This window comes from Carettochelys insculpta, chromosome 3 (genome assembly GCF_033958435.1).
Source record: "Carettochelys insculpta isolate YL-2023 chromosome 3, ASM3395843v1, whole genome shotgun sequence".
Classification (NCBI taxonomy): Eukaryota; Metazoa; Chordata; order Testudines; family Carettochelyidae; genus Carettochelys; species Carettochelys insculpta.
The window spans coordinates 1,933,455-1,949,458 of NC_134139.1; the positions used below are offsets into that span (position 1 = coordinate 1,933,455).

Genomic DNA, 16,004 nt, shown 5'->3' on the forward strand with positions numbered 1-16,004 from the left:
TTTTAAAATGATCAACATACATATGAGAAAAGTTCTCTGCTCCTTGAAGGATGATCCAGTTTCAACATACAGCATGCAAAGAAAGGCACATGAGTACAGCCACGCTGGGTCAGACCAAAGGCCCATCTAGCTCAGTGTCCTGTCTGCTGACAGTGGCCAATACCAGATGCCCCGGGGGAATGAACACAACAGGGAGTGTGCAAGTGATCCATTCCGTCACCCATTCCCAGCTTATGACAAACATAGGCCAGGGACAGCAACCATGCCTGTCCTGGCTACTGGCGAAGGATGCTGGCTTATTCTCATTTTGCTGGGCAGTTCACTTCTCTTCTTAGCAAAGCACCAGAGTGCTGTCACTGCATTGACTCTCAGTTCCAGATGTGCACAAACTGTTGTGTGTTTAACAAGCTCTTAAAATCACTGTGACAGTCCATCAATTGTAAATTGCTGCCAAGTAGTTTTTAAACCAAAGGAAATCTGGCACTTCTGGCAAGGGTCAGGTTATGTTCTCTTATACTGAAGTGCCAGTTTTCTAGTGCATTCTTGCAAAGTGCTGACTCTGCAGCATAGAGTTAATTTGTATTTCTGAAGTGCCTCCGATCCCCAACTAAGAGTCTTGGCCCCACTGTGCTAGTCACTGTATAAACATATATCGACAGTTGCTTCTCCAAAGAGCTTATAATATAATTGGATAAACCAATGATAGACACCACAGAAACAAAAGTATCAAAAGGCAGGGGTGTATCACATAACATTAGGGGCTATGATCGTTACATATACCTGTTCCAAAAAGTCATCTTTCTGTATGGCTAGCAGGAGGATATGTACTCTCTTGGGGAAGTTTTTTTGAATGGAAGGTAATTTGTGGGAGCCAGGAAAGGTTTTGGCTTCTATCTTTGCTAGTTATTGGCAAGCATTCTTTTATTGTACAGCTGTATCATCTGCTACACAAATAACATAGCCTGAAATGCGGGTTGCAATTCGAAGTGCTGTGGTGAAGTTGGCACAGTTGTGATATGGCTCTCAGAAAATCCAGAAATCCTGAAAACCTCATGTGAACTAACTGGGTACTGGAAATCCACTGGCATCTCTAACACGCACCAACCAACCAACCAGTCAGAAAAACAACAACCAAAACCACCCAGACAAACAAAGGACACTGAATTTGCTTGGGGTGGGGTTTAATGGGAGATTTGAAGGGGCTGTAATAGCTAGTCCGTAGAAAGGATCTGAAAGTTGTGTGAAAAAGATGGTGTTTACCCAGTAAGATGCCTGATCCAATTCCCATTAAAACCAGTGGAAACTCATTTATTTTAGTAAGTTTTGGATCAGGCCTTGGTTCTGCTTTTCCATCCTGCCTTCAGTCTGTCAGGGTTACAAGGAGCATTTGCCAATGGTGTTGCCTGTTACTGTCTGACAGAATTTCTGAGTAGCCTCACCATTGTAGTGTGCTGCTTAACATCCCCAAGACTAGTGATGCAGGGCGAAGGTCTTGGAAAAAACACACTGATCAGTCTGCAAAATCTCTCTCCTGTTAGCTGGCTGCAAAGCTGTCATTACCTACAACCAGGGAATCAGGGGAGGACGTGTTATAGAGCTGAAGAAGACGGTGGATGAAGCTGTAAAGAACTGTCCAAGTGTCAAGCATGTCTTCGTGGCTCAGAGAACAGATGCCAAAGTTGAGCTGGGTAATCGGGATATTCCTCTGGAAGAAGTATGTTGACTTTGTTACCTTTTATCGAAGTATTTCCTACAGGGTGTGAGGGCCTATATCTCAGCGGAGGGTGCCTCATAGACTGTAACAAACAGATCCCCGTGCCAATTAATAGACTCATTTTCAGGGTGAATTAGAGGCAGGGTTAGAGCCTGTATTATTAAAATGATTGTCAGGGCCATGCTAGCAGAGCTAAGGAGAAAGTACAATCAACTTAACTTAGAATGGACACACTTGTAAATAACCTGGCCTAAATTTGCCTTTGGTGCTGTGTGTTCTCTGTGCATTATAATGGCAAGGAAGATCTGTCTATAAGGTGCTGATGATGATACTGATGGAGAGACTGAGGTTGCAGATAGATGAACATCTAGTGGATAAGCAAGTGGGACTCAAGAAAAATAGAAGTACCCATACAGCAGATATTGGCACTGTGATTGATAGTGGAGAGAGCTCTACGAAAGAACAGGAACATCTACACTTGGGTCGTCGATTTTCAGACGGCATTCGACAGTACAGATCAGAAAGTGACTTGGACGGTGTTGGAGTTGTACAGAGTGGATAGCAGACTGATACAGTTGTTGAAGGATATCAGTGACAATGTAGAGGCAGCAGTGAGAATGTGCAGACACTTCGGAAGTTGGTTTAGAATGAGTAGAGGTATGAGACAAGGAGATCCAATATCGCCACGATCTTCATCACGCATCTAAAGTGAGTGATGGATAATATCAAGGAAGAGGTGGAAGGGATATCAGTGCATGGGATGAGGATTAACAACATGAGGTTCGTGGATGATATAGTTATCATTGAGGAAGATAAAGAAAAGCTAGTGAGAATGGTGCAGGTGCTAAATGAGGAAGGGAAGTGGTACGGATTGATTATGAACATTGGTAAAATGAAAACAATGGTATTTGGAGACAAGGAAATAGGAAGGAAGATCAGTGTAGACAGAATTGAACAGGAGAATGTGGAGAAGTTTACGTATCTGGGGAGCAACATGACATATGATCTAGACTGTAAGAAGGAAATGGCGACTAGAATAGTGAAAACGAGCGAGTTTGAAAGCCATGGATAAGATCTGGAAAAGCAAAGTGATTAGCTTAGGAACGAAGCCGAGCATCTTGGAAACTTGTGTTTTCAGGAGCGTGTTGTACAGATGTGAGACACGGGTGATAACGAAAGATTCAAAGAGAAGGATATTGGCATTCAAGAAGAGTTGTTATAGAAAGATCCTGAGAATAGGATAGATGCAGAAGGTCACCAATGAGGAATTATATAGGAAGATACAGCCAAAAGAGAACCTACCGCAGAAGGTTATACAACAAAAATTACAGCTATTTGGGCATATTTGCAGAATGAACAATGAATGAAAAGTCAAGACCCTGGTATTTGGCATAAAGGACGGCTCAAATAGGAGAGGAGGACCCTACAGAGAATGGGTAGATGATATAGTAGATTAGTGTGGAACTAGTCTGCAGAAACTTTTTGTTTTGTTGGAGTACAGACTAACACGGCTACCTCTGTGTTACTAAGAAGCTAAGCCACTCCGCACTGGACAGGAAAAGATGGAAGGGAATAACGAGGGAGGCATTGGACACCAACAGGTGTTGAGCCCATGGTGGTTGATGATGATGATGATGAAGAAGATCTGTAGGGCTTGTGTAGTCTCATGTTATAAATGAGGTGGATTAAAAGAATTTGAAGCAATGATGTATTTTCTTTTCTCTCTTCTCAGTGTTTTAAACCTAAACATTTTTCTGTCTGATCTGATGGCTACACATGCAGACTGTTGTCTTCAGTCTGTCCTCTCTGGCATGTGTAAGTGTGTGTGTCTACGTGGGGATCTGAAACAGAGGCTGGCCTGGATCACCTGATTCAGGCCTGTGGCGCTTGGGCTCTGGGGCTGAAAAATTGCTGTGCAGCCATTCAGACTCAGGCTGGAGGGTCCCAGTACTCAGGTTTCAGCCTAAACCTGAATGTCTACACTGCAGTTGTTAGCCCTATAGCCTGAGCCCTGTGGGGCCAAGTCAGTGGCACCAAGCCAGCTGTGGCTGTGCCAGTGGGCTTTTATCCACGGTAGCTGTGCCTTCAGTTGACTCAATCCTGCCACCAAGTTTGTTTACTTCAGGAATCCCTCTAGCACCCTAATCTTAACCTCCTCCTGCAGATCAGAGGAAGGGATATGACACCTTCCCCTAATCCCCAAGTACTCTAAATAAAACTGTTATTTACAGCATCCAGAGCTTCTGCTGTCTTTACACACAACAGGTACCCCAAGTGTTTTATGGTTCCTGACTGTACTGTTAATCACAATGACCAGAACAATGCCTTTAGTTGAGGGAACAAGAGCAGACTACAGCAGATGCTCTCCAGCATGGTCAGGAACTTTCAAATGTTGCAGCTGCACCAGTTCAGAAGATGGCCTCTTGAATTCCATTCCACAGTGGACTGCAATGCCCAGTGCTTGGAAATCGCTCCAGTTCCTCTCTCACTGGAACAGTGCTAAGCATCAAGGAGTAAGTGCTTCAGGAGTCACAGAATGTATTGACACTCCTGCAGCTGGAGCCATTCTGTGCTTGGACTTGCCAATGTGGTCCAGTCAGTCACTGTGGAGTGTCATTTTTCTTCCAAAACTGAACATACTGTATGGAGCTCCAGGAGTAAACAAGACACAGGAGAGGCCATAACATACAGGAAGGACGCTGTAATTGTCCCTTTTCCATGGAGACTGATTGTTTGGAAATATTTACCGTTGATATGGCCTGGGGGAGAAAGAGGGATCGTCAAAATGTGGTTCATATTGTACACTTGGGAACAAGCAGCGTGATGCAGAGTAGCAGTGTCACTGTGCCAGGAACAGCAAGCAAAGCCCTTGTCACATTTGCCACTGCAAATCTGTACTTTGCAGCTAAAAATCTACTCGAGTGAAAATACCTTGACTGCATTGCGTTTGTGCCACTTAAATAGGAGGTATAGCTAGACAGTAATAATAAACCCTAACCAGAACTAGCCTGCCTTATTCATCAGCAAATGTCTTAGCCCATGAATCATGTATGTAGGTGCACAGGGAGCCCTCTCTCCCCTGCCTTGTACCTTGGGCAGTGTATCAGGGCTCAGTGGCTGTCAACTGTGTAAGCAAAATGAGTGTGTTTTCATCCCTGGTTTGTACAGGTGTAAGCACCACCGCTGGGGAGAAGCAATACGGAGTGGGCCCCACAGGGCTGTATTTTGCCTGAGCACTGCTCCATCCCCACAGTAGCTCTAGAAAGCACTGTGCTGGAGCCTCTGAGTCCTAATTCCACCTTTTATGAGCTACATATTCCAGAGGTGAGCTGGGGTATTGAGGCTGCTGACTAACAATGGCAGCAGATTGCTACTTCCCTATCATTGGGCTAGCTGCTCTCCCCACTGCAGGTTGGTTGGTGGGTGGCAGTTGAAGCTAAGCCTTTAGCCTCTCTCGAGCCACCTGCTCTAGGGATGGAGTAAGCAGGCCAGAAACCGCACATTCTCTGGCATGCCAGGCCCACAGTCAAGGGAACTGGAGGAGCGACATAAGGGGCTCTTGCTCACTCTCACTCCCATGGTCAGCACTGAGAATGTGTTGGAATTGAGTCCATGGCATTCCGAATGGGCTCTGCCAGGAGTTCTTCCAATGTCATTGCTGTGACTCCAGCACAGGCAAAGGGGATTACAAGGAAGTTGGCTGGGTCTGTGTTTGGAAGCGTGTGGATTGTTAACAGTGTCCTCTCTCTTTTCTCTTAAAAAAATAAAGTCAAATCTATCCTGTGTACCGGCTGGTGTCAGCAGGACTTTCAGCTCCTTCTCTAGCCAGAAATGGTGGCAGGCACTGGGAAATCCAAAAGGTGTTTTAAAATGAAATGGAAAAGTGTAAATTAGAAAAAGAAGAATCCATAACTGGAGCTTAGCCCCTAAAGACAAGCGTGGCTCAGGATAGGAATCCCGCTTCGATTTTCTGCCTGCCACTCTAACCCTCCCAAGGTCTGCAGCCCTGTGAGAGTCCCTGCGGGTTTTATTTGTCTGCTTCCTTTTAACACCTGAGTCTCACTGAAGATGAGGGGCTAGGGAATGGGCACTGCAAACGGTCCACATGAACACCTAGGTGAGTGTGCTGTACACCTCCTTTTGTTTCTGCATCCGGGGAACAGATGGTGCCTGTCATTTGAGCATCCATGCCAGGTCCTGCTTCATCTGCATTGACCTTGTGCCAGGTCATCATCTTCTACTTTCTTTCTTTTAGTAAATACTCAGCTCTTGCCAGGCTCGCTGCAGAAAACGATGGCATCAGCTGACGAAATGACCGTTCTTTTACAAGTAGCTGGTACCCTGGTGAAATACTGATGTGTTGTTACGGAAGGATTTACTTCATGAAGCTAATGCGTTTCTTTTGATGCCCCTGTTGTCTTAGGAGATGGCCAAGGAGGCTCCTGTGTGTGCTCCTGAAACCATGGACAGCGAGGACATGCTCTTCATGCTTTACACCTCAGGGAGCACAGGAAAACCCAAAGGGGTTGTTCACACCCAGGCTGGGTACCTGCTTTATTCTGCGGTGACACACAAGGTACCTTAGCAATGTTACCTTCAGGAGAAGAGCATTTGTGTTTTATCAGTATTATTGTGGGACGTTTGTTTGTTTAATAAGGCTGCTTCTGTCAGTGTTTGCAAATTGTCTTGGCGTATTGTGTGTAATTGAGTTGAAAAGTACACAAGATCACATTAATAATTAAACAGTATTGATTTGCTTTCAGGAAGTACACTGCTAGGGCAGTCAGATCCCAGGGTCTGTAAAGAATGCAAATGACGCAGCGATTGCACCTGCGTGTTTCGAATTCGTCCGTCACTTAACTGGTTTTGTTTTTCACTGCAATGCGGCACTGATTGTTCTTGTTGCAAAGAGGTGGTGAATTCCTAACCCAGGAATTCCTTTTTTAAGGCTTGCTGCTCAGGAGCAAACCAGCTGTATTAACACTCACTCTTTCTGCCTCAGACACTGATTTGCTGAGTGATTTCGGTGAGTCTGTTAGCCTCACTGCACCTGCATTTCCCCTTAAGCAAAATGTGCCAAATGAGACTATTGCAAAGGGATGTTGTGAGGCTTAACTTCTTGCCGTTCCTGCTTTGAGATCCCCTCCTGAAAAGTGTACAGGTTGAACCTCTCTAGTCTGGCACTCTTGGGACATGACCAGCCCTGAATGAGAGAATTTGCTGGACCACAGGAGGTCAACATTGTTTAGCAGCAGTGCCGACACTTCCACAGCTTACTGAGCTCTTAGGAGACAGTTGGGTAAATTACAGCTAACTAATAGCACAGAACGCTGAGATCCAGTGCTGGTGGCTGGAAACAAACTTTATGGGACCATGGGGACCTTGAGTGTTGCCGGACTAGAGAGGTTCAGCTTATAGTAGAAATCCATATACTATTATTATAGTGAAATTTCTAGATGAGATTTCAAGCCTAGTCCCAGCCTCTCATTCACATGTAATTTTCTGAGATATTCTTCATTGGGTTGATCTCAGGTCAGAGGTGAGCTTTAGAGCATTTGAATGTGATCCATTCAAGGCAGTGGAGTGAGCTGTTCAAGCTGTCTCCAGTGCAGTGGAGTTACACTGGTCGACTTTCTTCCTTTTTGAATAATTGCAAGATGGAGCATACAATGTGTTTGCTTGTCAGTCCAAAACGAAGGTTCCCCACTTTGGTCTAAGCACTCTGGGAGTCTCACTCCCTACACAGATGCTGTCTCTCAAATTTGTTACCATTAAATTCACCAGCGTTAGAAAAGGTACTTTGGAAGTGATCCAGCACTGGTCCTGGAGTGGTTAGCTGATGAGCTCCTTCCTGTCCCTGCATTCCCTTTCCCTTTGAGTCTGATTTCAGTGTAGAGTGTTGGGTTTGGTTTTATGCTGATAATTATTTATTTATTACTTAAAAGGTAAATCCAGCTGCAGTTTTCCTAGGCAGGATATGTCTGATAGCTGAGGAGGGATAATCAGGCCCCGGATGCTTTTTATCTAAAGTGTAATGTGAAAGGCAACCACTGAGTCAGGGAAGAAATGGAGTGAGGGTTCCTAGGGCAAATCCCTTACGGAGACTTAGTCTCTTTTGTTAATATCCACCCATTGAACTGGAAATAAACAGAACACTTTGTAGTAATTGTAAAGTTGGTTAAATGCTGAGGCCCCATTCTGCAAGGAGCTCTGCCTCTCTGAGCAGCCCATTGGCCTTGGTGGGGCACTGCATGGTCACAGATGGCCTCCTACACATTGCAGGATCACAACCTTCTCTTTACTCTGGCACACTCCCACTGACACAGAAGGAGTTCATCTGATTTGCAGACTAAGGGCCACAAGTTTGGCCCGCTGCTTGGATATGAGTGATATTGAGGCTGCTTGCCTCCGTGCATTCATATCTCATCTATTTATGTGTACTTTGTGTATATGCTTGAGTGATTTTTTTGCTGGCTGAATTGAAATAATTGATCAAGTGTAGCATGTTATTTCTTTCAGCATTAGAAACAGCTTCACACTGTTTATCTTTGCAGCATGTGTTTGACTACCAACAAGGCGATGTTTTTGGTTGCGTGGCTGATATTGGCTGGATCACGGGGCATAGTTATGTTGTATATGGACCACTGTGTAATGGAGCCACCTCTGTGCTGTTTGAAAGCACTCCATTGTATCCTGACCCAGGTGAGGGAGTAATAGTTGCAGTTTTAATTAGGCATGTATATAGCACAGGAGCCCTGCATGTGACCTGGCTACCTGGGTAGATGCATTCCCTTTCCTATCATCACCTGTCCCATTTCTGTGGAGGATGTGACTATAAAAACTAGGAATATGCAGGTACCCAGGATAATAAATACACCCTCAGCATTATACTATAGTTGCTGTACAGTTTTGTACTGGTGTTTACTTTAGTGTTCAGCCTTTGTAACAGTATTTATGCTCCTAATCAGATATACTAAAGGAAAATGTTTGGGAGTTTGCAGGTCGTTATTGGGAAACTGTACAGAGATTAAAAATTAACCAGTTTTATGGTGCACCTACTGCTATACGACTTCTGCTGAAGTACGGCGATAAGTGGGTGAAGATGTATGACAGATCTTCCTTAAAGATCCTGGGATCAGGTGAGAGGAACTAAACACTCTTATGAAGGGATTTGTGGGGACAGATTCTCAATAGATGTAAATTGGTATTGCTCTGTTGAAGTCAGTCTTGCTGTGCCAGTTTATACCAATGGAGGACTGGCTTGCAATGGCTGGGAACAGATATTCTCTCAAATACAGGTTGCACACGAGTTACTAATTATGTAGAAGAAATGAAGAGTCCAATGCCAGACATTTACCAGTAAAAATCTTATCTAGACTTGCCTATATTGAAGGGAAAGCAGACTGCATACAGATCCTTTCCCCAGAGTTCATCCTTCTTTCTTTCCTCTTTTGGATTCAGTGGGAGAACCAATTAACCATGAAGCCTGGCAATGGTTCTACAGTGTAGTGGGAGACAGCCGGTGCACCCTTGTGGATACGTGGTGGCAAACAGGTAAAAAAGACGGGTGGGGAGAGAGAAAATGTTTGCAAGGAATTGTCACTGAATGGCTAGAAAGTGGTGACACCATCCCCATTTTGGGGGGTCTTTTTTCCTGAAAATATTTTATTAACGTTTTTGACCTTCTTCAGCAAATTTTGATCTGCTCTTTTAACTGCCTGAAAACCAGCAATTTTTTCCATGAAACATTTTCATTTAAATTTTGACCGGTTAAAGTTTTGACTAGCTCCAGAAGCAGAAAACAATTGTTGCTGGTCAAGCGAAACTGAGACTGCGCTCTGAAATAGACATTACCCAGTTGTTATTTTGAGAATTGAACTGACTTTGACAGAGGTTTTTATCATGAAAACCAATTTATGGTCCTTCGACCTATAACACTGAATCACAGATTTTTACCTTGCTGGTTTTTGTCCTTTTTCCATATGGAAGATAACACTGTGTAGCCAAGAGTATGTGGTTCACCACTAGAGTGCATAGACTATCCAGTTACCATTGCTTTGCTTTCTTTCAGGATGGATGTGGGGGAAGTTGTTATGCTATTTTGCAGGTAGCTGCTTGGAGCCCTCACAGTGAAGAAACAGCAAGAAGTCCAGTGACACCTCATAGACTGACAGATATTCTGGAGCATAAGCTTTTGTGAACAAAGACCCGCTTCATCAGATGCACGGGTCTTTACCCACGAGAGCTCATGCTCCAGAATATCTGTTAGTCTATAAGGTGCCACAGGACTTCTTGTTGTTTTTGAAAGTGTGAAGAAAATAGCTCTGTTTGAGAGTGAAGGAGGTGGCCATGTGATGACTGAGCAGGAGTTCAGCCCTGAGCCCATGTCACAGAAAGCAGAAGTACGTGCCTGTAATTCATCAGTGTGTTTAAGCTGGTTCTTGTGTTGCCCATCATAATGAAGTCAGGCTTGCCTTTCAGTCCCACTATGGACAATTTATAACGGGGAGCTGCCTTACTGCGGATATAAATATAACCTGCTCCTTAGATGTCTTGATGTGACCAGAGTGGTGTAGGCTGGGTGTATGTAAATGAGAATCAGGCCCATATTGTTATCTGTTGCATGGATTGACTAGGTCTAGTCCCAGACGGCTATAGCCACCTGAGGCTGGCCTGTGCCAGCTGTCTTGAGCTCAGGATAAGGGTATGTCTAAACTTAGGGAGGGTGGGGGGTCAGCATGCTGTGATTGATCTTCTGAGGATCGATTTTGCTGCATGTGTGAAGACTGGCAAAATCAATCTCTCTGGGCTCGGCCGTCGATCCTGGTACTCCCTGCTGGCGCATGGAGTAAGGGATGTCAGCGCAATCTATACCAGGGAAGAACGTTGATCCTAATACATCAATTCTAGCTATGGAAATGGCATGGCTAAGGTTGCATATCCGGGATTGACTTTGATCCCTAGTGTAGCCCAGGCCTAAGAGGTGTTTTAATTGAGGTGTAGGTGTTTGTGCTGGGGCTGGAGCACGTGCTCTGGGACCCTTTCCCTTGCAGTGTCCCAGACCCCACATTCCTGCGGGTGCTGAAACATGTACATCCCAATTAAGCAGTTGTGTGAGCCCAAGTCCTGCGAGCCTGACTCAGCTGACATGGGCCTGCCCTGGGCGTTAAGTTACAGCGCAGACATGCCCTGCGGTCACCAAAGAACAATCTGTACTGATCCACTGAAGGACTTCAGTGAAGCAAATCCTTCTTTGGCCCCTTCTCTGCTCCTACCTCAGCAACAGGCTCATATTCTCCCCTGCCAAGGGATGGTGGGAAAGAACAGCTTTTTTCTCCTACTGAACAAAGAGCTCAGTTTCTGTATGGAAGTCAGTGTTAGCTCTGTCTCCCTTTCTATGCTTCTCCGAGTTTTACAACTTCAGCTTTGGACTTTCACCAGCTCTCTTCCTGCCTGACTTTCTGCTACAAACCTACACATATCTTCACACTGCTCTGTCCCTCTTCTCTGCTAGAGGAGACCCTCCCTCTCCCCTAGCTTCCCATCTGCTGCTGAGCAGTATGATAATCAGGCTACCCCGCCCCGCCCCATCCCAAAGGGGCAAGAAACGTCAGACTGCAGGCTTGCTTTCTCGTGCCTAATAGTTCCAACACTCGGCTTCTCCACTGCGGGGGCCATGCAAGTTCTTCCTTCCACCCAGCTTGACCAGTATCCTTTATTCGTTTAATAGTTATATTAATATTAATAATGAATATTTGTCATTATCTGATTAATGCCCATGCACAGTTAGCTCAGGAGCACGCTTTGCTTCAAGACAAAGAAAATCTGTGTTGGCTTGTAAAGTGCTGAATTTACTGGGCAGGACAGAATAGAACAGTTGCAACTTTGACTTCATGGTGGTGCTACAAACTCCGTAGGAGGAATGTCGGAGCACTCAAAATATGTGGAGGAAGAGAAGTGGCTTTGATGAACCTGTCAACAGAAAATATTTAAGGAAACAGGTGAAATCACAAACATGCATGTGTCATATTCAAGCATAAGCCTGTCTGTGCTTAACGCTTTGCAGAGGTCTTCACTGTCTTGAGAGAAACTGTCCATGGATTCTGTCAAGGTCATTCTGTCAGCTTATGTATCGGAGCTTATGTATCTGTGAGCTTGTACTTTGTGACAAGCACATGCAAGGTGTGCATGTTTACAGTGCCCTCACACCACAGTACCTGACTTTCTCAGCTTTGCATAGCTTTAGTTTCTTCAAGGTGCTGCTTTGGAGCAGATTTGTCTTATTCCTGCAGTTCTTTGCCTTTGCCTAATTAAAGACCAGTTTAGTGAAATTGCTTTAAACCCCCTGCATGGACATGCTGACATCGATTTAAACATGGTGTGTGCCAACTTAGCTGAAGTTGACTCTTCACCACTTTAACCTAAATTGCTGTAAGCTATTTTTAAACCAATTTAATGGTGTGGGCACTGGTTTAACTAGATCAGTGGGAAAAAGAACATCCCTTCAATGAAATCAGCACACATTTGAGTGTAGGCTGTGCTGGAAGGTACTGCCCATTGCAAACAAGGGCAGGAAGTTGTCGTTTCCTCCCATTCTTTGCATTGCTTTGCCTCTACTTTATCTTTTCCTTCAGGGATTTTGCCCCATTCACCCCAATAGTGCCATGCATACCCGGTTCAAACTGCACCACTCAGCTGCCTGTGACACAATTGTCTCAAAGCACTGCCAGAACTTTCCTACTGTGGAAAACGTCCACCACCCTTTATTAGCACTGACAGAAACCAGGAAGAACTGCATCTGATAGTTCAGCGTAATGAGGATGAGCGAGTATGAGACTCAGGCTGCGTGTAAAATAGCCCTGTTTAGCTCCATAGCAATGGGTGTGCTTTATAAGAGGACATTAAATACAATCACAACATTTAATGGCATGGGCTGTGCTTTAAATTTTATTTACATTAAATGTAAATGATGTTGTGCAGGGGTTTGTGATTCAGACAGGGTCTCTTCAGGAGGAGACTTCCAAAATCATCTTCCACTTGATATATTAGCCAGTTCTGAGGCCTGTTTTCAGTGGAGTGACACTTCAACTCTTTGGTTCCACCTATGGATGATACCTCCTCCTCCTCTTAGAGGCAACATCATAGCTTCCATCTGTGTGGTCACTGAAGCCAGTGGAGCAGTGTGGATTTACACCAGCTGAGGGGACAACACCTGCATTTTAAGGCCTAACATGTCTGTCTCTTTGCTTCTGTTTTGTGCGTCTGAATTAAAGTTAGGATAGAAATGATCTGATTAAGGTTGCAGTCTGGGAGGTGGGATAACTCAGTGGTTAGAGCATTGGCCTTGTAAACCCAGGGTTGTGCATTCAGTCCTTGAAGGGACTTACGAGGGTTTGGGGCAGGTTAGAGTAAAAAAAAAAACTGCCAGGGATGATGATGGGTCCTGCTGTGCAGGGGACAGGACTCTGACTTCTCAGGGTCCCTTCCAGCTCTGTGAGATGTGTATATCTCTTGTCTGGTTTAACATTCTTCTCCACAGAAATGAGGAAAGGATGATTAAGAGGCTCTATTCTGAATGGAAAATAGTCTCAGGATGCCGTTAATGGGTGGGCTATTCTAATGCTGTGTAATAATGGTAATTCAGTCTCATCAAGCCCCTTTCAAACAAATTTCTCAAAGTGCTGTAAAAACAGCACAAGGAAATAAATTCCCTAGTATTTAGTGTGTATATCTTCACAACTACATTCACTGGTGTGGTAGGAAATGGGGCTGAGCAGCATTTCCAAGTACAGCTTGAACCTTTGTCGTCCGGTGCCCTCAGGACTGGACTGGTGCTGAACAAGAGCATTTGCCGGACCATGGGAAGTCAATATTGTCCAGTCCATTACCAACACTTGCACTGCTTACTGGGCTCTTAGAAGACATTTAGGAGTAAATTAGAGCTAAATAACAGCCCAGAACACTGAGAGGCACGATTGGTGGCTGGAAACAAACTGTATGGGCCCATAACAAAGTTTGCCACACCCATGATAAATAGATATCTGGCTAACTGTAATGATGCCAGATTACAGAGGTAGCTGGATGAGAGAGTGACAGACTGGAGAGGTTCAGCCTGTACCACTGTGCACAAGAAAGGAATCTGAAAATGAGTAAGCATCACATTAGTGCTCACTACGTCAGCTTATGTTGAGTTCTGTGGAGTTAATTTGTTCCTGGGATAACCCTTAGTGTGTGTATTAATTTAGTGTCTTGCTCTGGGCAGAGAGTGCCTAGGCTGAATCCGGGGGCTGCTCCTTCTCAGAAATGGACTCGCAAGATGGAGGCCTAAGGCATGCAGTCTTCACCCCCATTTGTAATCCCGATGTGCTGCCAGAGCGCAGCTGCCACTGCAAAGTCTATGGGCTACTGCTTCCTGTCTTGCATGGTGCTCTGGCCACTGCTGCTCTGCTCCTCTCTAGGGCCTCGGTCCTGCACCTTTCACGTCAATGGGAGCTTTGTCGTCGACATCAGCGAGCACAGGGTTCAGCCTTAGACTCCGTTACCCCACTGCAGTGAACCTGAGGCCCACTGTTCACCCAGGCCTGGTGTTTCTATCACCTTTTTAAGAAGGTGGAGGTCTGTTTCTAAGAGGCTTGAATTTTGCACTGTGGTTTCGGGCACCTGGCGTTCAAAAGACAGAGATGTGCAGAGACCTCAGAGAAGATTATGCTTAGTGGTGAAGTGTCTGCAGAATAGTGTGCAGAAAGCTGAAGAGACGATGAAAAGAACAGATACTGAATTATTCTCACCATGTGATTGCAGTGGTACCATGGTACTAGGTACCATACAGGCATCTCCAAAAGAGGATCGCTAGCCAAAGGGGTGACCGGTCAGAGTTTCAGTGTTGCTACCACTGGTGGCTATGAGAGATGGGGTAGGCACGAGGTAACAGTTATACAGTTACCAGCAGTGTGAGAAGCGGTGGTCACAGCTCACCAGCTGGCTAACCATTGCCAAGTGTTTTGTAGGCATCATGGCACAAGTGACTTTGAAGGTGAGGGTTAAAGGAGGATATGGTAACGTAATAGCTCTTGTCTGGATTCCCAGAACCATTTCTGAGCTCAGACCTTTCCTGACTTTGTACACGGCACTGTCTGTCCAGCAGAGAGGAAATGTTTGCTTCCCTTCCAATGTGTATAGCATGGTGCTGCTTTCCTAGAGCAGCATCTCTGCCTCAGTGTTACTGAGACAAGGTGGGTGAGGTAACAGCTTCTGTTGGTGAGCGCAGCAAACTTTTGTGCCACACAGGACTGTTCTTCAGGTCAGCTCTGCAAGCTCAAAAGCTGGCCTCTCTCACTGAGAGAAGCTGGTCCAAGAAAAGGTATTGCCACCCCGCCTTGCCTCTCTCATATCCTGGGACTGTCACATACACTGCATGCAACAGTCAATGTGCTCTTAGCTGGGAAGGTGTCTGCAATTTGCTGCTCTGGTGTAGTTGAGAATAGTAGACATACTTGCTTAAATCTAGCCTCACCTGCCAGTCCAGTGAATCCCAGTGCTGTTCCTTTCCCATCTTCTTCCAGAAACAGGAGGCATCTGCATTGCTCCCCGGCCCTCGGCGGAAGGAGCTGACATCATCCCGACTATGGCAATGAGGCCGTTCTTTGGGATTGTACCTGCACTGATGGATGAGAACGTGAGTTGAGTGCGCTCTGCCAGTGGGGTGTGGTGCAAAGAGCTGCCAGGGACGCTCCTCTGGCTGTATCCATCCAGTTCTCCCTTTCAATGTCCAAAGCACTTCAGAAAAGGAGACGGAAGATGATTTCATCCTCGTCGGTTCCAGCCAGAGAGTAGGGAATCACGCCATTGGCATGCCTATTTAAATACCGTAGCGAGAAAGCCAATGGCGAGTAGCAGGGTCCTGGGTGGGGGCTGGCTCTTGTTGATGGTGATGGCTACGTAATTCAAGTGCCAGTGCACAGCCATTCATACACCCGAGCAACTTTACTCACCCTTCGTTTCGCTGGAGACTGGCATGTTTGGTGTGCACGGGGACTGCAGCCAATGTACATCTTTGTAGGGAACTGTTCTCCTTAAAAATGTTTGCTGAAGGTGCAGTGTAGCCAGTGACGCCTCACCTGTGCTCTCTTTGTAACCAGTGCCCTGCGGTCTCCAGTAGTGCCAGGCTCAGTCTGTTTCTCTGGGGGCATTTGTTGATACTGCTGAGAAGCTGGGTGAATTAACCTTAGCAAAATGTCTCTGGCATAGGCTAAGGAGCCCTGCCAGACAGCCCTGAGTGAAAACTCAGGCC

At 45.5% G+C, this 16,004-nt stretch overlaps 1 protein-coding gene across 3 annotated transcripts in view; it reads left to right on the forward strand.

The window, feature by feature from the left end:
* LOC142010780 (adipocyte plasma membrane-associated protein) overlaps window positions 1-16,004 on the forward strand; it is a 122,311-nt gene that overhangs the window by 42,342 nt on the left and 63,965 nt on the right. For all 3 annotated transcript variants that reach the window (XM_074989211.1, XM_074989209.1, XM_074989210.1), the window contains exons 4-9: window positions 1,539-1,714; window positions 6,138-6,290; window positions 8,269-8,416; window positions 8,716-8,853; window positions 9,176-9,268; window positions 15,277-15,389. In XM_074989211.1, coding sequence (XP_074845312.1) covers window positions 1,539-1,714; window positions 6,138-6,290; window positions 8,269-8,416; window positions 8,716-8,853; window positions 9,176-9,268; window positions 15,277-15,389 — 821 coding nt within the window. The remainder of the gene's footprint in view (window positions 1-1,538; window positions 1,715-6,137; window positions 6,291-8,268; window positions 8,417-8,715; window positions 8,854-9,175; window positions 9,269-15,276; window positions 15,390-16,004) is intronic.